Below are 23,559 nucleotides of genomic sequence, written 5' to 3' on the forward strand. Positions count from 1 at the left end.
CATACAAATGGATATCTACTATTTCTCGATTTGCTTTTATCCTATTTCCTCATAGTCATGTGGTACAAGGTGTTATATTGGAACCGTACTTTTGAGTGAAAGGTGTCACTACCTCTTCAGACACATGTATGAACATACATAGGCTACATATATACACAGCATATCTCCCCCACAAGTTTGCATAATTACTTAGTGCATTGCTCAAGATTTCCTGAGAATAGTTGCAGCACAAAAACAAAACAAAAGTCCAAGGCAGCTTCACCCCTTTACATAGCAATCTCTTATTATTATTATTATTACACTACGCAGTAGAAAGAATAGACTAATGTTATTATCAAGAATTGAAGGAACAATATATAGATATCTTCTCTTACAATCATAAACGATACTGAGTGACGCCATGGAATGGATAAGGAGGTGAAACAAAAAAACATAAAAGCTCAATATTTTAGTGCAAATAAATCAGAAACAAGGAAAGTTCTTCTACATAGCGTGGAATGGATAGCACACACAGGTCCAGTCTGCTAGAGCTACATAAGCTTCAGGCTAGAGTTACAGCCCTCGTAAATAGTTGTAAATAAAGAACATAACTCACTATCACCTAAAGAGTGACAGACTTTGAAGAAATAGTTGATTATCTGTAAGCAAAGTAGCTTTACTCCTGCAATGGGCCACCCAAGATGGCCGCTGGTCTCCTAGAGACAGGCCCCCTAAGGGCCTATCTGTGACTTATACACACAGCTTTGACAGATTACACAATAACATACAGTACATGTTGAATCAACAACACAGTTCTCTCCCTAAGTGCAGTTGATGCTTATCTCTTTAACTGAAAGTGTGAAACGGCTACGGGTGGTGCGACAGTTGTCTTGTGCTCTAAAGAGAGAGAGAAAGGCTCGGTCTGTCTCTTTTCCCTCTCTCTTTTCTGATCCCTTCTTTCTACCCCGGAGGATGGAATGTGCCAGTATTATTGCAGTACCTTTTCAGGGTGTGATGTGTTGTGCAAAACAAATGCAAAAGGAGAAAGAATAGCCAACAGAGGACCTATCACCCAACATGGCACTGGGTGTACGGGTCTTTGTTAGCCGTCACTTTAAACACAATGCAGTTTCTCTTAAGACTCAAAAGGAAGCAGGTACGAAGCACTTCAACTGTGCCAGAAGGGTACCGAGCCGAGTGGTGTTGCGGGTCACTGTGTCAAACCCAGGGTCAGATCACTGTGGATACCCTGGGTCAGGTCACTGTGGATACCCTGGGTCAGGTCACTGTGGACACCCTGGGTCAGGTCACTGTGGACACCCTGGGTCAGGTCACTGTGGATACCCTGGGTCAGGTCACTGTGGACACCCTGGGTCAGATCACTGTGGATACCCTGGGTCAGGTCACTGTGGACACCCTGGGTCAGGTCACTGTGGACACCCTGGGTCAGGTCACTGTGGACACCCTGGGTCAGGTCACTGTGGATACCCTGGGTCAGGTCACTGTGGATACCCTGGGTCAGGTCACTGTGGATACCCTGGGTCAGGTCACTGTGGATACCCTGGGTCAGGTCACTGTGGACACCCTGGGTCAGGTCACTGTGGATACCCTGGGTCAGGTCACTGTGGATACCCTGGGTCAGGTCACTGTGGACACCCTGGGTCAGGTCACTGTGGACACCCTGGGTCAGGTCACTGTGGACACCCTGGGTCAGGTCACTGTGGATACCCTGGGTCAGGTCACTGTGGATACCCTGGGTCAGGTCACTGTGGACACCCTGGGTCAGGTCACACACACAGTTTCAACTGGAAAGCCACAATAAATAGCAATAAATAAATAAATACAGAGCAATCAAGGGATCAAGGTCTCTCCCTCACTCCTTCCCTCTTGGTCTCTCCTTTTCTCTCGCTCTTTTTACAATCAACAAAAAACGAGGAGTGCATGATCAGAAGACATTCTAAAGAAGGAAACTTTGGAAAGGAATTGTCCCCTGTCGATGTCAAAAAGTAATCGCTAAAGCAACAAACACACCTCTCATTAACAATCATCCAATGACCCTGCAGATGTAGTCTAGTTTTGGTCAGGCATTTTCCACAGAGCACTAGAGCTCCACAGAGAATCTAAACTATGGAAGCAGTCTCCAACCCTTCTAGCACTCTGCAGCGGAGAACCGGGCAAATGAAGACAGGTCTTTTAACCAAACCTTGGCTCTAAAATCCCAGGATACCCTTAGAGCCATCCCACTGGGCACAGACATCAATTCAATGTCTATTCCACGTTGGTTTAATGTAATTTCATTGAAATGACGTGGAACCAACAATGATTCAACCAGTGCGTGCCCATTGGGATCTCAATCTATAGCTCTGGTGCTCCTGTGCTTGATCAAACTGATTGATTAGGAAGAAATAAACTGAAATCTTTGGTATCATCAGTGCCTCATTAAAGGGCATGAAAATCTACTTACAACAGACAGCAAAATAATACGCCTTAAAATAAGAGTGTTACTGTTAGATAATGGCTATCTTCAATAGGAAACCTGTGTGACTTGTTGCCATTGGCAACTAGCGCCACCAATAACCACTAGAGGGTAGTACAGTACACCCAAAGTGAAACAGCAGATTCCACACCTACTACTATACTTACCTAACTTAGCAGGCGTAAAACAAACGCCTGAGTGGGTCGGAAGGAACCGGAAGCTACCGGTTTTCAGGCTTTGTGTCTTCTCTGCTTTTCCACTGAAAACCGGATGATTCCGGTTTCTTACTACCCCGCTGAGAGTGCTAGTATAGTGACAAGAAGAGTGATAGGGTTTATTAGGCCCAGATGGATGTTGTACATACGTTGTTTGAACTTCAATAACATTTGATTGTTATATTACTCTAACAGAACTCTGCTCAAAAATACATGATTTGTTTTATCTTCTTTTTTACATCTGGACACCTCATGTTTCTCAGCTCCTGACTTCAGTTTGCATAGTGCGAGAAAAGAACCCCATATCCCCATCAGCACATCTATGCGCAAAACATTCCCTCAATAAAGCCCCTTTTTATGTACAGCTAATAAGAATAACCACAGCATGAAATAAAATAGAAATAATGGAAAATAGAAATAAAAGACAACTGAAATAAAAACAGAGAGCCATGGAACCAGAATAACAAATCAGAAAACCCGTTTTCCATTATTCTTTTTGTATCGTTTAGTCTTTCTCTATCGTTTAGTCTTTCTCTAAGCGCTTTGTAAGAAGGAGCAGGTCCAGTCACCTGAGTGAGATCCCCATCCATACTGTGGGTGCGACACACACACACACACACACACACACACACACACACACACACACACACACACACACACACACACACACACACACACACACACACACACACACACACACACACACACACACACACTTATGCATATACAAATGCACATGCGCGCACACAAACACATGCACACGCATACAGATCCATGCACGCTCTTCTCTTTCTCTCTTCTCACTCGTCTTCCTCATCCTCCTCTGCCTCCCCCTCCACCCCTCTCACCCCCAGCTCCAGGCCTCTCCACAGCAGACCAGGGTAGGGTAACCTGTGAGGCCCTAGGAGGGCTATAGCTTGCTCCCTGTCAGCCTCCTCCTGGAACACCATTTGACCTCCAGCCCCAGCCTCAGCCCCATCCCCTAGGCCAACCATTCCAACACGGGGGTGGAATACTGAGGCGTGGGGCTGCAGGGCCAGATTCTCCAGCGGGTCGAGTTGGTCTGGAGAATACCCTCTTCCTCCTCCTCTAGCCCTTCTGCCCTCATCCCCGTGGTCAGCCCCAGGTCCGCGCCTCGGCCGTGCCCGGGTACGGACCTCCAGGCAGCTGAGGCCCTTGCGGTGGCGCTGGAGGTGGTCCTCGCGGGCGAAGGCCTTGTGGCAGAGCGGGCACTCGAAGGGGCGTGCCCCACTATGGAGAGACAAGTGGTTCTTCAGGTCGTAGGAATGCAGGAAGCGGGCGGGGCAGTGGGGGCAAGGGTACGGACGCTCCCCTGTGTGTTTACGCATGTGGATCTTCAACTTGTCATTCCTGAGAGAGAAAGGAAAGAGGATAATGGCTCAGCATCATATGTAGAACAATGCTAGCCCTGTAATCTGTTATAGATAAGTGTTAAAACACACAGGTACATACCTGGTGATAATAGTGTTAAAACACACAGGTACATACCTGGTGATAATAGTGTTAAAACACACAGGTACATACCTGGTGATAATAGTGTTAAAACACACAGGTACATACCTGGTGATAATAGTGTTAAAACACACAGGTACATACCTGGTGATAATAGTGTTAAAACACACAGGTACATACCTGGTGATAATAGTGTTAAAACACACAGGTACATACCTGGTGATAATAGTGTTAAAACACACAGGTACATACCTGGTGATAATAGTGTTAAAACACACAGGTACATACCTGGTGATAATAGTGTTAAAACACACAGGTACATACCTGGTGATAATAGTGTTAAAACACACAGGTACATACCTGGTGATAATAGTGTTAAAACACACAGGTACATACCTGGTGATAATAGTGTTAAAACACACAGGTACATACCTGGTGATAATAGTGTTAAAACACACAGGTACATACCTGGTGATAATAGTGTTAAAACACACAGGTACATACCTGGTAAAGCGGACCCCGCAGGTAGAGCACTCGAATGGTTTCTCCCCGGTGTGTGTTCTCATGTGTCTGGGCAGCTTCCCTGCTCCGTGGATGATCTTCTGACAGACAGGACACTGCTGGGGGGTCTGAGACTTCCTCTTCCTACCCCCTCCTCCTGCCCCCGTGGCCACCCCTTGCTCTGCCAGGGGGGCGGAAGTAAAGCTGGCCACCCCACCGTTCCCCACTCCCTCCATCTCCTCCTCGTCTTCTGACAGCCTGTCGTCTGAGAGGGGGAGAGGGGGGTGGGGGGCGAGGAGTCGCTCCTGAGGCCAGTGCACCCCTCCGTTGACTGCTGTACTCCCTCTCCCTGCATCCCTGCCCTGCTTCCTCTCCCCGTTGTGTCCCGTGGTGGGGGGGTGTTCATCCTGCTCAGGGGTGGGGGGTCGGGTGGAGGGATGAGAGTGGGCCCCATCTTGAACAGGTGAGGGGTGTGGAGGAGGAGTGGAGGGGTGCTGGTGTGTGTTGATGTTCGGGCGATGAGGCAGTGGCTGGTGGTGCGATGACTCCACCTTGGTGACTCTCCGTCTGTCTATCTTCCTCCGGGAGCCTTTCTTCATCCCCCTCTCCACCCTTCTCTCCCTCTCCACCTGTACCCTCTCCTCCCCCGTCTCCCACTCCACCTCTCCCGCCGTCTCCCCCAGTATGTCTCTACAGGCATCAACCACACACTGGATCCCCAGTAACTGAGCTCCTCTCAACACGTCTCTCATGCCAGAGCTGCGGATGGTCAGGGTGGCCGTGTAGGCAAACTCCAGCAGGGCATCCAGGGCATCGGGCGCTACACAGTCCAGCTGGCACACACTGAACCCTCCTCCTCCCCCCGCCTCACCCCCTGCCTCGGCCCCCTCCTCCGCCCCAAACAGCCCGCGGAAGTAGAGGCTGACGGCAGCCATGACAGAGCGGTGGGTGGGGTAGCGGGCACCCCGCGAGGTCAGGGTGAGGTCACAGAGTAGCCCCGCCCTGCGCTGGGCGTTAAGGCGGAACAGGATCTCGCTGCTGTGCTCTGGGAAGGGGATCCCGATCAGACCGTCCTCTCCTGGAGACATCGCCACCTGCAGGAGGGAACAGTTGGTTAGAATAACACAGACATTGAAGTTCAGGCTGAATCAAACTAATTCGGTGGCCACAGATGTTTTTTTTACATGGAAATAAAACAAGAATCAGACAAAGTTTTTTTACATTTCTTCTGGTGTGGTGAATGTCAAGCAATGACATCAGAACAATATTGTGTATGCTTTTGATATAGATCACATTTCATGGCTTTGAATACCAGGAAACAAATGCTGACATACCTAGAATACCTCAGTGCATGGACGCGTCCTTTGTCAAGTAAAACTGTGTTAGTTAATGCAGTCACAGTGCAGAGATATTTTGGTTGATACTGTAGCCTTTCATTACTAGCGTGACTTCCACAAGGAGCTCTCCTTCACGTGAGGGACCATATTAAACAAGAGCTTACTGCTACCCCTCCTTCAATCACTCCTCCCTTCCACCTCGAACTTCCACCCTCTCAACCCCAGATTACGACATCAGGAAAAAGTGATTTTGGCAGAGGGGGTGGGAAGGGGGGACAACTGGGAGGATCAGAGGGGGTAGAGGAGAAGGGGGTGCCAGAGAGAGAGAGAGTGAGAGTGTGTGTGTGTGTGTGTGTGTGTGTGTGTGTGTGTGTGTGTGTGTGTGTGTGTGTGTGTGTGTGTGTGTGTGTGTGTGTGTGTGTGTGTGTGTGTGTGTGTGTGTGTGTGTGTGTGTGTGTGTGTGACAGTGCTTGATAGTATTAGCTCCTTGATTAAAAATAGAGAGAGACGAAGGAGAGGAAGAGACAGAAAGAGGAAGGAGAAAGAGACGAGTCAGACTGTACTGGGGACGACGTCCACACACAAGGTGCTAGAGCTTTTGCATATGTCACATCGTCAAAGGAAGATTCAAGTTATATGGATGTATTTCAAGTCAGGATTCTGCTCACTGAGTCTAACCTTAACAGTGAGTGGTATGGTATTTCCTGAAACAAAACTTTTACTTTAGGAAAGTGAAAACAGAGAAGGGTTAATGTTGGGTAAAACAAGACGTGTCTAGAAGTGTTTATGTGAGGATAACAGAAGCTTGTTCTTCTCCTCCCTTCTTTTCAAGACCTCATCACCCACTCCGTGTCCTTCCTTTCACACATGCCCTCCAGGGGAGGTGTATAATGGAGGAAGAGAGTGAGAGAGTGTGAAACAGAGAGATCATTAAGGCCTACAGCGGAAGTTTGTGTCTTACTCCATTTTACTAATCCATAGACTACTTTCTAGGTAGGTTACCAGGTCTATAGAAGTCTATACATCCATATGATGAGGTTTATTTATAACACCCAAGGGCTCTCCTCTCCTGTTCCCCTGGCTCTTACCTAACCCCCTCTCCTGTTCCCCTGGCTCTCACCTAACCCCCTCTCCTGTTCCACAGTACCACTCACACCTGAGCAGACTACATTTTCCACAAACAACACTAACTCCCCCCTCCTCCCCCACCTTTGTCTCCCTTCCATAGCAACCACCAACAGCCCCCTAACCATCCTATAATACTGTCCACATAGCACCCTGGAGGGGCTCTCCTCGACGACAGTACATTATGTTTCACCTGACTAACCTTCTCAAAGACACACCCCATTAAATACACACACACGTTGCGTGTCTCTCTCTTGGCTCCCCGAGTCCCCATTGTTCAGTTTGTGGTCTGTTGATCTTCATGCAATGTCAAAAACACACACACCCCACCCATACAGTCCACACTAACGTTATCGTATCGTCGCTCTTCAACAGAAACCCCAATCCCACCTGTACCAACAGAACCTTACCCAGACTTAACCCTCCCAAACTCAACCCATCAGCTGAGTCTGAACCCAAATGGCACCCCTACCTTTCCTGCCTTCATGGCTGATAGAGGGACCGTCGACTGGAGGCGATGCTGTGTCTGTGTCATGGCATAAGTGTTTTTGTACTTCAGTCTTCCTCGCTCTTACTTGCTTCTTCCTTTCTATATTACAGCCTTCTATTCTCCCTCTCTCTCCTTAAACCTTTAACTCTCGAAGTTCAGAGAAGTTGGGGTTACGCGTTCATCCTTGGGGATGTCTACCTCTTTCTCTCTCTCGCTCGCTCTCTCTCTTCCTGTTTTATGAAAAGAAGGTGTTTGGCGGCGGAGAGAGAGATTGAGAGATACCCCTCCCCCCTTCTCGCCCACGCGCCCCTCTCTAAAATACAGCGGGTCCATTTTCTGAAACGAGCGATCGTAAGTTTCCGAAATACACAACTTCCTGGCCTGCCCCTCCCGACCACAGATCTGACCTCTGACCTTGGCTGATGGACAGGTAGGAGGGATGTTTGTCCATCTGTCTAGACAGGTGGTGGGAACTTGGGTACAATAGTCTAAAGTGGCTTCTTCTCCTCGAAGAAAGAAGAGGAAGGAAGCCATGCGGGACTATTGAGACGCAGCCCGTGGTCTCATCGTTCAGCCATCAGCCACTTACGCACACAATTAACGATCTCTATGCACCTACATTACTGATGAGGGACCTTGAACGAAGCACAAAAATACCCTACAACATTGTCAAATATGTGCAAATTTAGCCAACTCAACCAACATCAAAATTGTCAAAGAAGAAGTAACGTAAGAACCAAAATGATATTGGTGCTGTGAGTCATAACAGACCCAGCCACAGACGTCAAGGTAGGTATTAGATGAAACAACCAACCAACATGCCATATTACAGACGGTCTGTGATGATGATAAAGTCACATTAGAACAACCCATAAGGCAACTCTGACTGACTCTGTGAAGTCTTCTCCAAATGGAAGATTGTTCACTAAAACAACTCTTAACATGTAACATTCTCGGTTTGATGCATCAAGCTATCGATGCTGGCATGGGTTTGTGCCACCGCCGCTCTCAGAGCAGGTAGGAAGTGATTTCAGGGAGATTTGTTTGAGGTGTCTCCTACGCTCGTAAGCACATCTAAAACAACGCCCTGGAAAAAGCTGTAGACGAGGAGGACATCGACGGTGCTGCCAGAAAGGTCAAAATCCCCACCGAAAACACTGTGTGTGTGTGTGTGTGTGTGTGTGTGTGTGTGTGTGTGTGTGTGTGTGTGTGTGTGTGTGTGTGTGTGTGTGTGTGTGTGTGTGTGTGTGTGTGAACCTGTCATGAGGCACAAAACAATAAGCCAATAGAAAAGACGACTGTCCCAGCTGAGACGAGGTTTTGTTTAAGAGAAAACTCAATGTTAACAGAATCCACCTCCTAGAAATCAGAGGAGATAAAAAGAGAGATTAAGTTGGTGAAAAGAGAAAAAGAGGAGGAGTGAGAGATAAAGGCATATGAAGAGCATACTAGTGTTTAGTTTCCGGCGTAAAATTGAAAAAAGCTGTAAGGGGTGGTTTTCCATTCCTCAGAAGGGGGATGTAAGTGTTGTTCGGAAGGGTATACGTGTTGTTCGGAAAAAGGGAAGAGATTCCTGTTAATCGAACTGTGAGTCACTTAATAACGAGACACCCTGAAATACACAATTGCACACAGTTAAAAAGTAGGAATGGTCTTTGTTTGACGGTAAGACATAACGGTAAGACATTTTCTCTTTCTCTGTCTTCTCTCTTTCTCCCCTCGTCCCCTGTCCTTTCTCGCTCTCTCTTAGTCACCCTGTTTCTAGTTTCTAGTTGTTCAGCAGCCCCTGTTCTAACAGTCAGGGACAGACGTCTCTGGCTGCTGATCCCTCTAACATATAGCACTATAGATTACACAGCCACCTAAACATACACTGACGTGTGTTTAATAAACACATTCAATGAGAACAAATCATTTGAAACACAGCTCCTTTTCCCACAAGAATGGAAGGTAAAAACGAAGAAACAACAACCCGGGTGGAAAGTATGTGGAAAAACATGTCAGACTGTTATGTTGAAGAAAACATAACGGCTCACCACTTTACAAAACACTTAGTGGAAATGTGAAAGACATCAGGAAGCAGTGAAGACAAACGAATGTGACAAATCAATATAATAGTAACTAAAACCCATATTAAGAATTATTGTTGAAATATGCTGTACAATTGGTATAAACTGTAGGCTATATTACACTGAAAGACTCACTCCTCATGCTTCAAGTGAATTAAAACCAACAAATTAAACCAAAACTATAACAATGGAACCAGTTGAAAACTGTTTATGCAGTAAATAAGTTAGTTTTATTTTCAAAAAATAAAACACTTTGTCATCCCCTTTTCTTTAATGATTGGTGGCCAACTTATCTCTCCGTTTCAGAGCGGATTCTCAACTCCCACTCCTGTCGACAGTTGACTACCTTTCCTCCCCTCCGACAATACGGCTTCCTCTTCCCTCGCTTTCGTTATGTACGTCACTCACTCTCTAAAAGCTCTTAGAATGGTTCATTGCCCCATTCTAACTCAAAAGGTATTGGATGAATATAGATATTTCTGGACAGGAAATAACAACACTTTAAATGGGGTCCTGATAGAATGAATAAGTAAAAAACTATTGGACCATCAAAATAATGGTTAAACGTATTGTCCTTTTGACTGCAACTTCAACGGAGTTCACCAAGTGAGAGATCAATAGTAGTTGACACAAACAAGACATTAGACTGTTATTACAATTGGTGCTTATTTTCCCTTACAGCCTGTAACTTCTCCCAGTCCACATCAGTTTTATCAGCTCTGCTCGGCTCTGAACGGCTCAGGGGGAAAATATGACTCTATTCACAGAAATGTGTTTAAATGAATTCTGATGTCAGACGCTTTCCGTGTGTGTGTTCATTCATAATATGTTTAAATGCGTGTCACTCGCAGTGTTTTTAGCAAACTTCTAATGCTCTAATGTATTTCACATCCACGTTTCACAGGCCCTAACAATCCACAGCTTACCAGAAATACTGTACAAATGTAAAATGCAATGTAAGTTTAGCTACTTCTTCATTTAGTTTAATTTAGAAAATAACATATTTTTTCCAGGGAAGGCTTAAATAAATTACTATAAAGAAAACAAGGAAACAAAGTTTTTGGAAATAATTACACAATGTACGAACATACACTCAATTTACTAGGATATTTGTAAACAACATTTGTAACCCTGAAAAATGTATTTCAATTGTGTGATAAAATATTATTATTTTTTGTTCTAATACAATAAAACGATTTATGAATTTCTTAATATGTTATAAAGATTATTATGCAAAGCTAAAGAGAGGGGTGGGTGGCAGTGAAATGTATTATTCCATGATGGCTGAATAAACACACACAGCAGACCTACGGAGATGTGTCATTACACACAACATGAAAAATACTCATGGGAGGATAACACACCAGGTCATTTCAGTCCATCAGAACTACACAAACCAAACTAAACGAGAACTCAATTAAACCAAGAATAAGTCTAAATATGTATAATTTACATGAGACAACCAGAACAGCACAGGTGGAACCAAACAAAACACAACACAGCAAGGCCTGAGAGAAGGAAATTAGGAGTCATGAGTCTCTGTTCATACCGTTTCTCCTCCTCCACGTGCTCCTCTTGCTCTCAGTGCTTCTCTATCTCCTTCTCTTTCTCTCATTCTCCTTCTCTCACACACTCGTTTTAGCCTCTCTCCCCTCTTAAACATAGGAGGCTGGGAGAGAGGTGTTGGGTTAGGTGCATCTTCTCAGAGGAGGGGTGAATTAGGGGATGATGAGAAGAGTTCCTGCCTACACAGAACCTTATTCAGCCCAACACAAGTTGGCAACACTCTATGTACCGCCTGTATGTAATGAATTATGAATACATTTACAGACATTCATAAAGCAGCTATAAAGCATTCACAAGATGTCATGAAGGCTTATTGCAAGTATGCATTGTTATTAAATGTGAGACACATCCCCATTCTCCATCTCTTCCTCCATCATCATCTTCATCATTTACAGTATATCTTGACCCTGCACCGTTTCTGAAGTATAATAAAACCCAGACCCTCTCCACTCCCTCCACTGATAACTCTCCCTGAACCGGCTATTTGCATCTTACGAAGAGATATAAAAACAGACCCAGCCAGAGAGAATTTGAATCTTCATTTGAATTCGTTAAAAGGCTGGATAACGAGAATAAAGACAACATTATGGTAATTACCGGTACAGCCATTTCCTCCAAGACGTGGCTAAAGCAATTCTATAAAGATGAAAACTATGTGATTATATAGGGAATAATAATTGCACTCAACCTCAACCATGCAATAAAGACCTGCCAGGATGGAGCACATTCTTTATAGTGGCAAAGTGCATTTGAGTAACAAAAACACACAAATCATATCCAGGAAAAGGTTCCAATCTTACGATCCTTTTGTACCAGCATCCAGCCCCTCTGCTTAGCTAAACTGGGGCAGTGTCTGTGTGTGTGTGTGTGTGTGTGTGTGTGTGTGTGTGTGTGTGTGTGTGTGTGTGTGTGTGTGTGTGTGTGTGTGTGTGTGTGTGTGTGTGTGTGTGTGTGTGTGTGTGTGTGTGTGTGTTGAGGTCTTAGTTCCAAGAACACATTACATTATTCATTTGGCTGGCAGAGCAGTACAGAGCGGAGGCTCTTAACCCAGCCCTCCCACGCCCCACCACACCGAGGACATTTTGCATGTTATCCCAATTTACCGATGGGAATCAAGGGTTTTATTCAGGAGGGACGAACGGTACAGAACCTTCACATAGAAATGTATTGTATAGAGCAGACACGCCTCTCTGCCAAAAACAGGAGTGAGGAGAGAAGAGGGAGAAAAAAAGAGAGAGAAATGTGAGGTTGGAAAGAGGAAAGGGGGTCTGAGATTTGAGGGGAGATCAAGGAGATGAGAAGAACACGGCTGAGGTTTGTTTGACTTCAAAATAGACGTGTTCCTAGAGAACATACCAGGAAAGCAGAGAGTGGGAGAGGAGAGGTGGTAAAAGACTGTCAGACAACGAGTGAGTGAGGGGTGGGGGTAAAAAAAGATGTAAAGATAGGTATAGAATGAGGTAGGGTGGGGGTAAATCTCACAGAGAAGAAATAAGAGAAGAGTTCTGTTACAAAGAGAGGGGAGAGGAGGGGACAGAAAGGCAGAGAGAGGTGAGAGGGAGAGGAACAGTGACGTGAACAGAGGTTAAAGAAACAGAGAGAATGTTAGAAGAGAGAAAGAAAGGGGAAGGGAGCGAGAGACTGTGACAGGAAGTAGCTGCAGTGAGTCCTTGCAGGTGTGTGTGTGTGTCTGCAGATGTCTGAGGGGAGATGTGGTAGCAATCGCTATCATTAGCAATCAGTGAAAGGGAGTTTCACAAAGATGGGGAACACACACACACATGCCTGAGAAAGGATTAATTGTGTGCGTGCGTGTGTCAATGCATATGTGTGTGTGTGTGTGTGTGTGTGTGTGTGTGTGTGTGTGTGTGTGTGTGTGTGTGTGTGTGTGTGTGTGTGTGTGTGTGTGTGTGTATGGGAGGGCTTTACTAGTTCTAACACATGCTGACAAAGTGGTTTCACACCTTCTATCTGTATCTGGTCAGCAGTTTCAGCCAACCCCCAAGACTACATGTGTGAACAGCGGAGTGTGTGAATGAGTGGTCCATTTATGTGCAGAACTTGTGTGAGTTTGTGTGTTTTTACAAACGGGTGAAAAAAGCTTGTGTGTCTTTCAATGTGATAGTGTGTGTGTCTGTGTGCACTTGTGTATTTGATGCACTGTGTGTGTGTCTGCTTGCTGGGTGAAGTTGCCACATCATTAGGGAGGGTCTCGACAGCTGTTCCTCTGTCTTACACATTACCTCCCTTTTCAGAGAATGATGTCGCAAAACACACGCTAGAACGGGGATACACACACACACACACACACACACACACACAGACACAGACACAGACACACAGACAGACAGACAGACAGACACAGACACAGACACAGACACAGACACACACACACACACAGACACAAACCCCTACAAACACACACACACCGATGTCGCAAAACTAACTGATCCTGATCGGCTTCCTCTTCCTCTGCAGTGAGGACTGACAACCACGAGGTGAGATGGAGAGATAAATGGATGACAAAACAGACAGAAAAGTAAAGGAGGAACAACCATGTCAGCTATTAGAAAGAGACCGTATATAACTGATACGGTATATGCCTACAGGAAGAAAGAGAGGGAGACTATATGCGGTAGGGGACAGGGAGAAAGAGAGATATTGATAGCGGTAGGGGACAGGGAGAAAGAGAGATATTGATAGCGGTAGGGGACAGGGAGAAAGAGAGATATTGATAGCGGTAGGGGACAGGGAGAAAGAGAGATATTGATAGCGGTAGGGGACAGGGAGAAAGAGAGATATTGATAGCGGTAGGGGACAGGGAGAAAGAGAGATATTGATAGCGGTAGAGGACAGGGAGAAAGAGAGATATTGATAGCGGTAGGGGACAGGGAGAAAGAGAGATATTGATAGCTGTAGGGGACAGGGAGAAAGAGAGATATTGATAGCGGTAGGGGACAGGGAGAAAGAGAGATATTGATAGCGGTAGGGGACAGGGGACAGGGAGAAAGAGAGATATTGATAGCGGTAGGGGACAGGGAGAAAGAGAGATATTGATAGCGGTAGGGGACAGGGAGAAAGAGAGATATTGATAGCGGTAGGGGACAGGGAGAAAGAGAGATATTGATAGCGGTAGGGGACAGGGAGAAAGAGAGATATTGATAGTGGTAGGGGACAGGGAGAAAGAGAGATATTGATAGTGGTAGGGGACAGGGAGAAAGAGAGATATTGATAGTGGTAGAGGACAGGGAGAAAGAGAGATATTGATAGTGGTAGGGAACAGGGAGAAAGAGAGATATTGATAGTGGTAGAGGACAGGGAGAAAGAAAGATATTGATAGTGGTAGGGAACAGGGAGAAAGAGAGATATTGATAGTGGTAGAGGACAGGGAGAAAGAGAGATATTGATAGTGGTAGGGAACAGGGAGAAAGAGAGATATTGATAGTGGTAGGGGACAGGGAAATGGAAACTAGAGTATAAAAAACAATGACAGTTAGTCTGATATCCTCTCCAGACCATGTCAACATGTGACGGACAGCGTGTGTTTACTTTAACAGTCCCAATCAGAGGTTGTAAAGCTCAAAAGGCGGAACACTTCATTGACATCATCAGGACGATACTGTAGTAGTGTTTTCTGGGCTTTTCAACAGGGGGGAGAGCGGTTGCTTTTACTGTAATTCGTGGCTGAAAGGGTTGATACATAGAATATGCAGTTATTTCAGCTGTCTTTCGAGAAACACAACAGAATGTCTGCCTTACTGTCACTGGTCTGAACACCCACCCATCTCTCGTCCAATTACAGCAGTACAGCACTTTGACAAAAGATTCAAACGTTGACGGGGAAAATTCTACTGGTGCTTAGCGAATTAGAGCTCATCGAATACCGCACTCTCAATGTCTGGAATACTGCCTTCTCATGGTACTGTACTTACAACAGCTACAACATCAAGCTGTCATTTCTCATCAAAATTGATCTAAAAGGTTAGGGGTCATTTTCACAACAAGATACAGGAGATGATTCTCTGCGGTGTGTGTCATTGTCTGGCTTTCCCTGAACCGCTGGCTCACTGTACCTGTTTATGAGCAACACCCCCTCACTATCTACACCAACATTTACACCATCACCAGAAAAACAAATCATCTTCTCTCTCACTACTATTTAACACTCTTTTCATCTTTAAGGGGTGTCTGTCTTTACAGGAAGTAAAGTATTGCCACTTCCTGCTCTTCCATCCCCCCTGGCAGTAGGCGGGTGGTGTGAGCTGGTAGGCTGGCTGCAACACAACAGAAACTGGAGACTGAAAAAGGAGAAACGCCATATGCACTACTTCCTCTAGTGAGACAGATCTACTGGAGGCAAACTAGGCTGTGGGGTACATGAACATTCAGTAAAGTACCTTAGTCAGTGGCACAGCATCTCGACATTATGGTTCAGGCCTACATGAAGTGTATTGGTTCAAATGTTTTTACTGCCCTTATATGGTAATAACCAAACAGAACATGTCCCTGACTCTGACCATTGTGTGTGAATGCAATAATGGATAATATGCAGAAACTCTATGATGACGCTAAGAGAGTAGTCTAAAAGTTCACCGCTTCTAAGAGTGGGAAAATGAGGGAATATGGAAAGGGAGTATGGATGGATGAAGGAGCTGAGCAGATAAAGGAGGACTGAATGGGTGGTGTAGGGGAACAGGGAGAGGTATGAAGGGATGATGGGGGGATGAGAGGAAGATACATTTGATATGAAGGAGTAAAGGTATAGAAGGAAAGGAAGGGAGGGAGGAAGCTCTTAAATCTGCTGATGCTGAGTAAAGAGGGGGACTTTGTCCTCCCCCTCTCTCCCCTTTCTCCCCCTGTCTTGTCCTCCCACTCAGCCTACTGTATGTATCTGAAACTGAAACCCCTATTGTGAACAGGGGGAATTTATATACGGGGCCACATGCCCTAATTCATATACTTACTGGAATTGGGTGACTGCCTGTGTGTGTGTGTGTGTGTGTGTGTGTGTGTGTGTGTGTGTGTGTGTGTGTGTGTGTGTGTGTGTGTCTTATCTTAAACGTTCCTCTTTCCTTTAAAGACCACTCACTGTTGTTACCCCCCCCCACCACCCTACTATAACACACACACACACTGGTCACACTTCTGCACGGCCCCAATCACATGATCTGTCGCTCGCTCGCAAACACACACACACCCACCCACACACTAACTCTAAGTACAGCGTTTGCTAAATGACTTTATGTAAATGTAGCCATTGCTGATCCTTGGATTTGCGTGTTCAAGTGAACTGTATTCCAAACACTGAGTCCAAAACCCTGGCTGAGTATCAGTGAAAGAAGACAGAGTGAGACACAATATACTGTACAGTACACGTCAACTCTGGGGGGTTCCTTCCTGACACATACTGGACTGTACCAAAATCAGTATCTTATGGGGGTGCCCTCATTCAACACATTTGAACATGTATGGAGGTTCACAGATGTTTTTTATGAGAGTGGCCTGCAGCACCCCAGGGCAGCCATGTAAACTAATCTCTAGTTTCTATACCTATAGTAGGACAGGCGCTGTCAACGACTGGGACAATAATACTTTCTTTAGTTCAATGCACTTATTGTGCAACACTCTCAACATTCCACACCCCTTACCTCCAGTCCATAAACTCAGAGGAGGACGGGTCCCTGCTCTCTTCCTCCCTCTCTATTTTCCACTTCTTCCTGTTTCTGTTCTTCTCCAGCAGAGCCAAAAGGTTTCCAGGGATACAAAGCTGAGGGGATGAGATGTTTGGATCGTTAGATGATTTGGATTTGAACAAACTTTATTGATCCCAGAGGACTGACAGATTGACACCAAGATACACATACAGTGCCTTCAGAAAGTATTCAACCCCCTTGACTTTTTCCAAGTTACAGCCTGAATTTAAAATGGATTAAATTGAGATTTTGTGTCACTAATCTACACACAATATCCTAGAATGTCAAAGGGGAATTTAGATTGACATTTTTATAAATTAATAAATGTCTTGAGTCAATAAGTATTCAACCCCTTTGTTATGGCAAGCCAAAATAGGTTCATGAGTACAAATTTGCTTAACAAATCACATAATAAATTGCAGCGACTCACTCTGTGTGCAATAGTAGTGGTTAACATGATATGAATGACCACCCCATCTCTGTACCCCAGACATAGAATTATCTGTAAGGTCCCATAGTCGAGTAGTGAATTTCTAACACATACTGTACAGTGCATTCGGAAAGAATTCAGACTCCTTCACTTTTTCTACATTTTGTTACGTTACAGCCTTATTCTAAAATGGATTAAATATTGTTTTTCCCTCATCAATCTACACACAATACCCCATAATGACAAAGTGAAAAACGTTTTATTTATTATTTTGCTAATTTATTAAAAATTAAAAACAGAAATACCTTATTTACACAAGTACTCAGACCCTTTGCTATAATACTTAAAATTGAGCTCAGGTGCATCCTGTTCAAATGATAATTATTGAGATGTTTCTACAACTTGATTTGTCACCTGTGGTAAATTTAATTGATTGGACATGATTTGGAAAGGCACACACACCTGTTAATATAAGGTCCCACAGTTGACAGTGCATGTCAGAGCAAAAACCAAGCCATGAGGTCGAAGGAATTGTCCGTAGAGCTCCGAGACAGGGTTATGTTGAGGCATAGATCTGGGGAAGGGTACCAAAACATGGATGAAGCATTGAAGATCCCCGAAAACACAGAGTCCTCCATCATTCTTAAATGGAAGAAGTTTGGAACCACCATGACTCTTCCTAGAGCTGGCTGGCCAGACAAACTGAGCAATCGGGGGAGAAGGGCCTTGGTCAGGGAGGTGACCAAGAACCCGATGGTCACTCTGACAGCGCTCCAGAGTTCCTCTGTGAAGATGAGAGAACCTTCCAGAAGGACAACGATCTCTGCAGCACTCCACCAATCAGGCCATTATGGTAGAGTGGCCAGACGAAAGCCACTCCTCAGTAAAAGGCACATGACAGCATGCTTGGAGTTTGCCAAAAAGCACCAAAAGGACTCTCACACCATGAGAAACAAGATTCTCTAGTCTGATGAAACCAAGATTGAAGTCTTTGGCCTGAATGTCAAATGTCACATCTGGAGGAAACCTGGCACCATCCCTACAGTGAAGCATGGTGGTGGCAGAATCATGCTTTGGTGATGTTTTTCGGCGGCAGGGACTGGGAGACTAGTCAGGATTGAGGGAAAGATGAACGGAGCAAAGTACAGAGATCCTTGATGAAAACCTGCTCCAGAGCGCTCAGAACCTCAGACTGGGGCGAAGGTTCACCTTCTAACAGGACAACAACCCTAAACACACAGCCAAGACAATGCAGGAGTGGCTTCGGGACAAGTCTCTGAATGTCCTTGAGTGGCCCAGCCAGAGCCTGGACTTGAACCCGATTGAACATCTCTGGAGAGACCTGAAAATAGCTGTGCAGCGACGCTCCCCATCCAACATGACAGAGCTTGAGAGGATCTGCAGAGAAGAATAGGAGAAACTCCACAAATACAGGTGTGTCAAGCTTGTAGCGTTATATCCATGAAGATTGGTGGTGCTTCAACAAAGTACTGAGTAAAGGGTCTGAATATATATGTAAATGTGATATTTCTAAAAACCTGTTTTGGCTTTGTCGTTATGTGGAATTGTGTGTAGATTGATGAGAGAGAAAATATGTTTTAATCCATTTTAGAATAAGGCTGTAAAGTAACAAAATGTGAAAAAAGTGAAGGGGTCTGAATGCTTTCTGAATGCACTGTATTCAACCACAAAGACCAGGGAGGTTTTCCAATGCCTCGCAAAGCAGGGTGCCGATTGGTAAATGGGTAAAAAATTTTAAAGAGCAGACATTGAATATCCCTTTGAGCATTGTGAAGTTATGAATTACACTTTGGATGGGCTGTCAATACACCCAGTCACTACAAAGATACAGGCGTCCTTCCTAACTCAGTTGCTGGAAAGGAAGGAAACCGCTCAGAGATTTCACCATGAGGCCAGTGGTGACAATAAAACAGAGTTTAATGGCTGTGATAGGAGAAACCAGAGTATTGATCAACAGCATTGTAGTTACTCCACAATACTAACCTAATTGGCAGAGTGAAAATAAGGTAGCCTGTACAGAATGAAAATATTCTGTACAGGCATCCTGTTTGCAACAAGGCACTAAAGTAATACTGCAAAAAATGCGGCAACGCAACTCATGTTTAGGGCAAATCCAACACATTACTGAGTACCATTCTCCATATTTTCAAGTATAATGGTGACTGCATCTTGCTATGAGTATGCTTGTAATCGTTAAGGACTGGGGAGTTGCAGGATAAAACAATTAATGGAATGGAGCTAAGCACAGGTAAAATCCTAGAGGAAAACCTGGTTCCGTCTACTTTCCTCCAGACATTGGGAGATGAATTCCCCTTTCAGCAGCACAATGGTTGAATCTGTGTTTGAAATTCACTGCTCGACTAAGGGACCTTGCAGATAATTGTATGTGTGGGATACAGAGATGAGGCAGTCGTTCAAAAATCATGTTACACTATTATTGCACAGAGAGTGTGTCCATGCAACTTATTATGTGACTTGTTAAGCAAATTTGGACTCCTGGCTTGCCATAACAAAGGGGTTGAATACTTACTGACTCAAGACATTTCAGCTTTTCATTTGTAATTCATTTGTAAAAATGTCAAAAAACATAATTCCACTTTGACATTATAGGGTATTGTCTGCAGATCAGTGACCAAAAAAATCTCAATTTAATCCATTTTAAATTTCAGGCTATTAACACAACAAAATGTGGGAATTTTTCTTCCACTTGGACATCAGAGTATTTTGTTTAGATCATTGACAACAACAAAAAAATAACAATTAAATCCATTTGAATCCCACTTTGATGCAACGAAACTTTGGAACAGTCAAGGGGTTGAATACTTTCTCTAGGCACAGTATACAGTATTTAATATCTGCTACGTGAGAGGCAGAGAGACACAGGGAAGTAAAGGGGCCAAATATTGAGGGAATAAGGTGAAGGAAAAGAGTGAAGGAAGGAAAGGAGAGACAAACAGGAGATCAAAAGATAAAGGAGAAGTGATATAAAGAGTGAATAAAAAGAAAGAAAATGAACAACCTAAACACACAGTGTGTCAGATGACGTGTTAGACATGGTGAGGGCTTCAGGGAGGAGAACAGAGAGAGAAGGTGGGGCGGAGAAAGACCACTTCCCACTTCACCATGCCTCAGAGCAGAAGTGGCCTACACTAACAATGAACAGGGCTGGGAAACAGGCACAGCACACACCTGTGTAGGACCACAGACATCCTCAGACACACTCCACTATCCCATACTCAGTGGCAAGAGCAGAGACTATACCCATTATCTGTCATAATTGAGAAGGTGCATGTAAATGTCATTTGGTGTTTGTGAGTGTGAACATGTGTGTGGATGGGAGAGAGAGGGGCCATGAGAACAGTCCAATCTAGTAAATGACAGGAGTAATTCAGTTACCATGACACCAGAAGGAGAGATGAGAAGAGAGGGAGGGGTAGATCAGTTACCACTAAGCCAAAGACAGTCTACACAGACTTTCCAGGTCTCCCAACTTTCATTTAGTTGCTAATAAGACTGCTTCAATTCAGACAAGTGGCAATTAGGGTTGACAGTGCAGAACAATGTTTCTGCTTCTCACTCTATTCTCTTCCATCTCTCACACTAAATAGTGGAATTATTCACGGAGTTGGGGTTGGTGACAAATCTAATCTGCATCGCAGACGTCAACAATACCTATTTGTCAAGATCACACACGGAAACCCACTGTACAAATATTAGCCTACATACTCTTACAGGGCAAATATATTCCTTATTCCTTCCAAGTGCCCTGAAGTTTAGGTCCAGACCCAACAATGTTTGGAGAACTATTGTGTGAAAAATAAACGTTTCAAACCACCAAATGAATATTGTAGACCAGAAACCCTTCAGTGGATTGGACTAATAACATGGTGCCCACAAAGTGGTAAATCAAACAACAAACTCAGACAGAGGACCAAACCCAAGCCAGTTTGGCAGGTTCAGCAGGTCTGTCTGTACCACAAGAAGGGCGAGTCAGCAACCCACACACCCCCACACAGACACACACACACTACACTAATGCAAAGTCACATGCACACATGACAGCCTCCCACCATCCATAGCCTAAGTTTTATACATTTAAAAGCCCTCATCCATCCAGCATTAATATACATTTCAAGACCTTTACATCAGCAACAGAGCTATAGAATTTAAGATAAAGGATATGTCAAAGTGTGGTGACAACAGCATAGCCTACTGAAAGGGTCTTGGAATAATAGAATTCGTGGCCAAAGTTGCCCTGTGGTAGAGCACATGGCTTGTTGCCTACAGAGACCGGCGATGTGCGTGAGAACAGGTTAGGTTTTGGATGTCAGCCGGTGTTCGCTGCTATAATTAGAAGCCAAGCCTCCAGAAGTGTACCCGTCGACCCTGCTTGTTCACCTGGCCACATCCACACAGGTAGCAACACAAAGCAACTAACCTGAGATCACATACATATTCTCTGCTAATGTAATTTAAATAGAATGCGTTCTTGTGTCAAAATAAGCCTCTAGGAAAAGAGAGCGCGAAAATCATAGGGAGAAATTATTGTCGACACGTCACACGGGAGTTACCGAATACCCATGACGTAGTCCTCCCGTAACCCCGGTTAGGACCGAAGGGGGTGTGTGTGTGTGGGGGGGGGTCAGGGGGGGTTGTTATAGAAAATGGGAAAGACAAGCGTTAAATCCTAACTTTAAGAATTCCATAATATCCCCCAAAAACAGAGAGCGAGTGAGGGAGCGGGTTTACCTGTGCGCCGGTGTCACCTATGTTATCTCGTCGCGTCCCACCTGACCGGCTTCTGTACTTCCTGGATTCACTCCCACCCGCCTCTCTCCCCCCTCGTCGCTCCCCGGGGGTCACCGCTCTCTCCGCACTGTCCAAAATCTCACACCAGTCCCTCTGACGAACCACGTATCGCCCGGGAGTTCTCTGTAATATCCGCCTCTTCTTGTCTCTCTGCCGGCGTTTATACCCCCCTGCCTTGGCTCTCTCTTTGCAGACCGCGGGCTCGCTGGGCTGTTCTACCCCCTCTCTGACTCCGCTGGCCCATTCCAACTCCAGGCAGCTCCTCCTTGAACCAGGAAGCGGCTTGCCCTACTTTACACCCAGCCGCGGATTGGCTCTGGCGGGGCTGGAGAGGGACCGCTGGGGTGGGCAGGGCACAGGGGGTCGGCCACGGTGCGATAGGCCAGCGGCAGTGTCTGTCGTAGCGAGGTGGGAGGGAAGGAGGGCCGAGGTGGGCATGTTGTTATAGAGACTCCCGGGGCAGGTTGAAGGTCTGTGAGGGATCACAGCGGGGCTAAGAGGTTAGCACAGAGAGAGAGAGAATCGTTGGAGGGCATATGCGTGTGCCAGCTGCAGCGGACATTTCTACTTGAAATAGATCGCCTTATTTAAACTCGCTATTTATGGTGCTCGTGCTGTTTAACTGCCTCTGTCTGGCTGTTACTGTACATATTTCTCTCTCTCTTTCCCGTCTCTCTCCATCTCTCTCTATGCGCGCCTAAAGCATTTCATTTGCAAATGAAGCCATGGCGACCAAGACAAGAGGTGACCATAGAGACAGAGAAACCAGCAGGTGCACATACAGTAGATATTGTAGGCTACTACTCAGCCTCAGTCACAAGTCACATCCCCTGCCCCTACCGACAGCTATGACAAAGCAGCAGTCTCATGGTGGCATGCTGAGTGTTAAAATAACTACAATCTCCTTATAATAACTCCTAGAGACTTCTCCCCAAATTCTGAGAAGACTAGAAGCAGTACAGGCTACAGTAGCTGGGGGACACCCACTATACTGAAACAGCTGGGGGACTTTCATGTAAGAATAATATCTCACTGTGTGTGTGTGTGTGTGTGTGTGTGTGTGTGTGTGTGTGTGTGTGTGTGTGTGTGTGTGTGTGTGTGTGTGTGTGTGTGTGTGTGTGTGTGTGTGTGTGTGTGTGTGTGTGTTTGATCTTGTGATATATTGAAGGCAATTCAAAATCCAATTTTTGGTAAAGAGGACATTTTCTACTGTAAGTGATTCACTGTTTCCAGTGTAGAGGGAGTCTGAGGTGTGTATGACAACACAGGGCTGATGCAAGAATCTTGAGACACTAGAGAGAGAATGAGGTTAGCGTCACACACACGGCGCACACACCCCTCCCCTCGTAACAAACTACACACACATCAGCTTCCT

General features: G+C 45.2%; 1 protein-coding gene across 1 annotated transcript; it reads right to left on the reverse strand.

Moving 5' to 3' along the window:
- Positions 1-1,189: 1,189 nt before the first annotated feature.
- LOC120030935 (zinc finger and BTB domain-containing protein 7B-like) lies at positions 1,190-22,189 on the reverse strand. The gene is made up of 5 exons (XM_038976439.1): positions 22,125-22,189; positions 16,880-16,998; positions 4,648-5,738; positions 3,519-4,041; positions 1,190-1,756 (listed from the first exon to the last, which is right to left on the reverse strand). The coding sequence occupies exons 3-5, from the start codon at positions 5,730-5,732 to the stop codon at positions 1,190-1,192; spliced, it is 2,175 nt and encodes a 724-aa protein (XP_038832367.1). The 5' UTR covers positions 5,733-5,738; positions 16,880-16,998; positions 22,125-22,189.
- Between the last annotated feature and the right edge of the window lie 1,370 nt (positions 22,190-23,559).

This window comes from Salvelinus namaycush, chromosome 37, assembly GCF_016432855.1.
Source record: "Salvelinus namaycush isolate Seneca chromosome 37, SaNama_1.0, whole genome shotgun sequence".
NCBI lineage: Eukaryota > Metazoa > Chordata > Actinopteri > Salmoniformes > Salmonidae > Salvelinus > Salvelinus namaycush.

What these genes read in the sequence shown, in the direction of transcription:
- LOC120030935 (XM_038976439.1), bottom strand. Translation starts at nt 5,732, where the DNA reads ATGTCTCCAGGAGAGGACGGTCTGATCGGGATCCCCTTCCCAGAGCAC. An exon ending in TGCGGGGTCCGCTTTACCAG is followed by an intron (nt 4,042 to 4,647) that starts GTATGTACCTGT and finishes TTTCTCTCTCAG; the next exon opens with GAATGACAAGTTGAAGATCC. An exon ending in GGAGAGGCCTGGAGCTGGGG is followed by an intron (nt 1,757 to 3,518) that starts GTGAGAGGGGTG and finishes GACCTGACCCAG; the next exon opens with GGTGTCCACAGTGACCTGAC.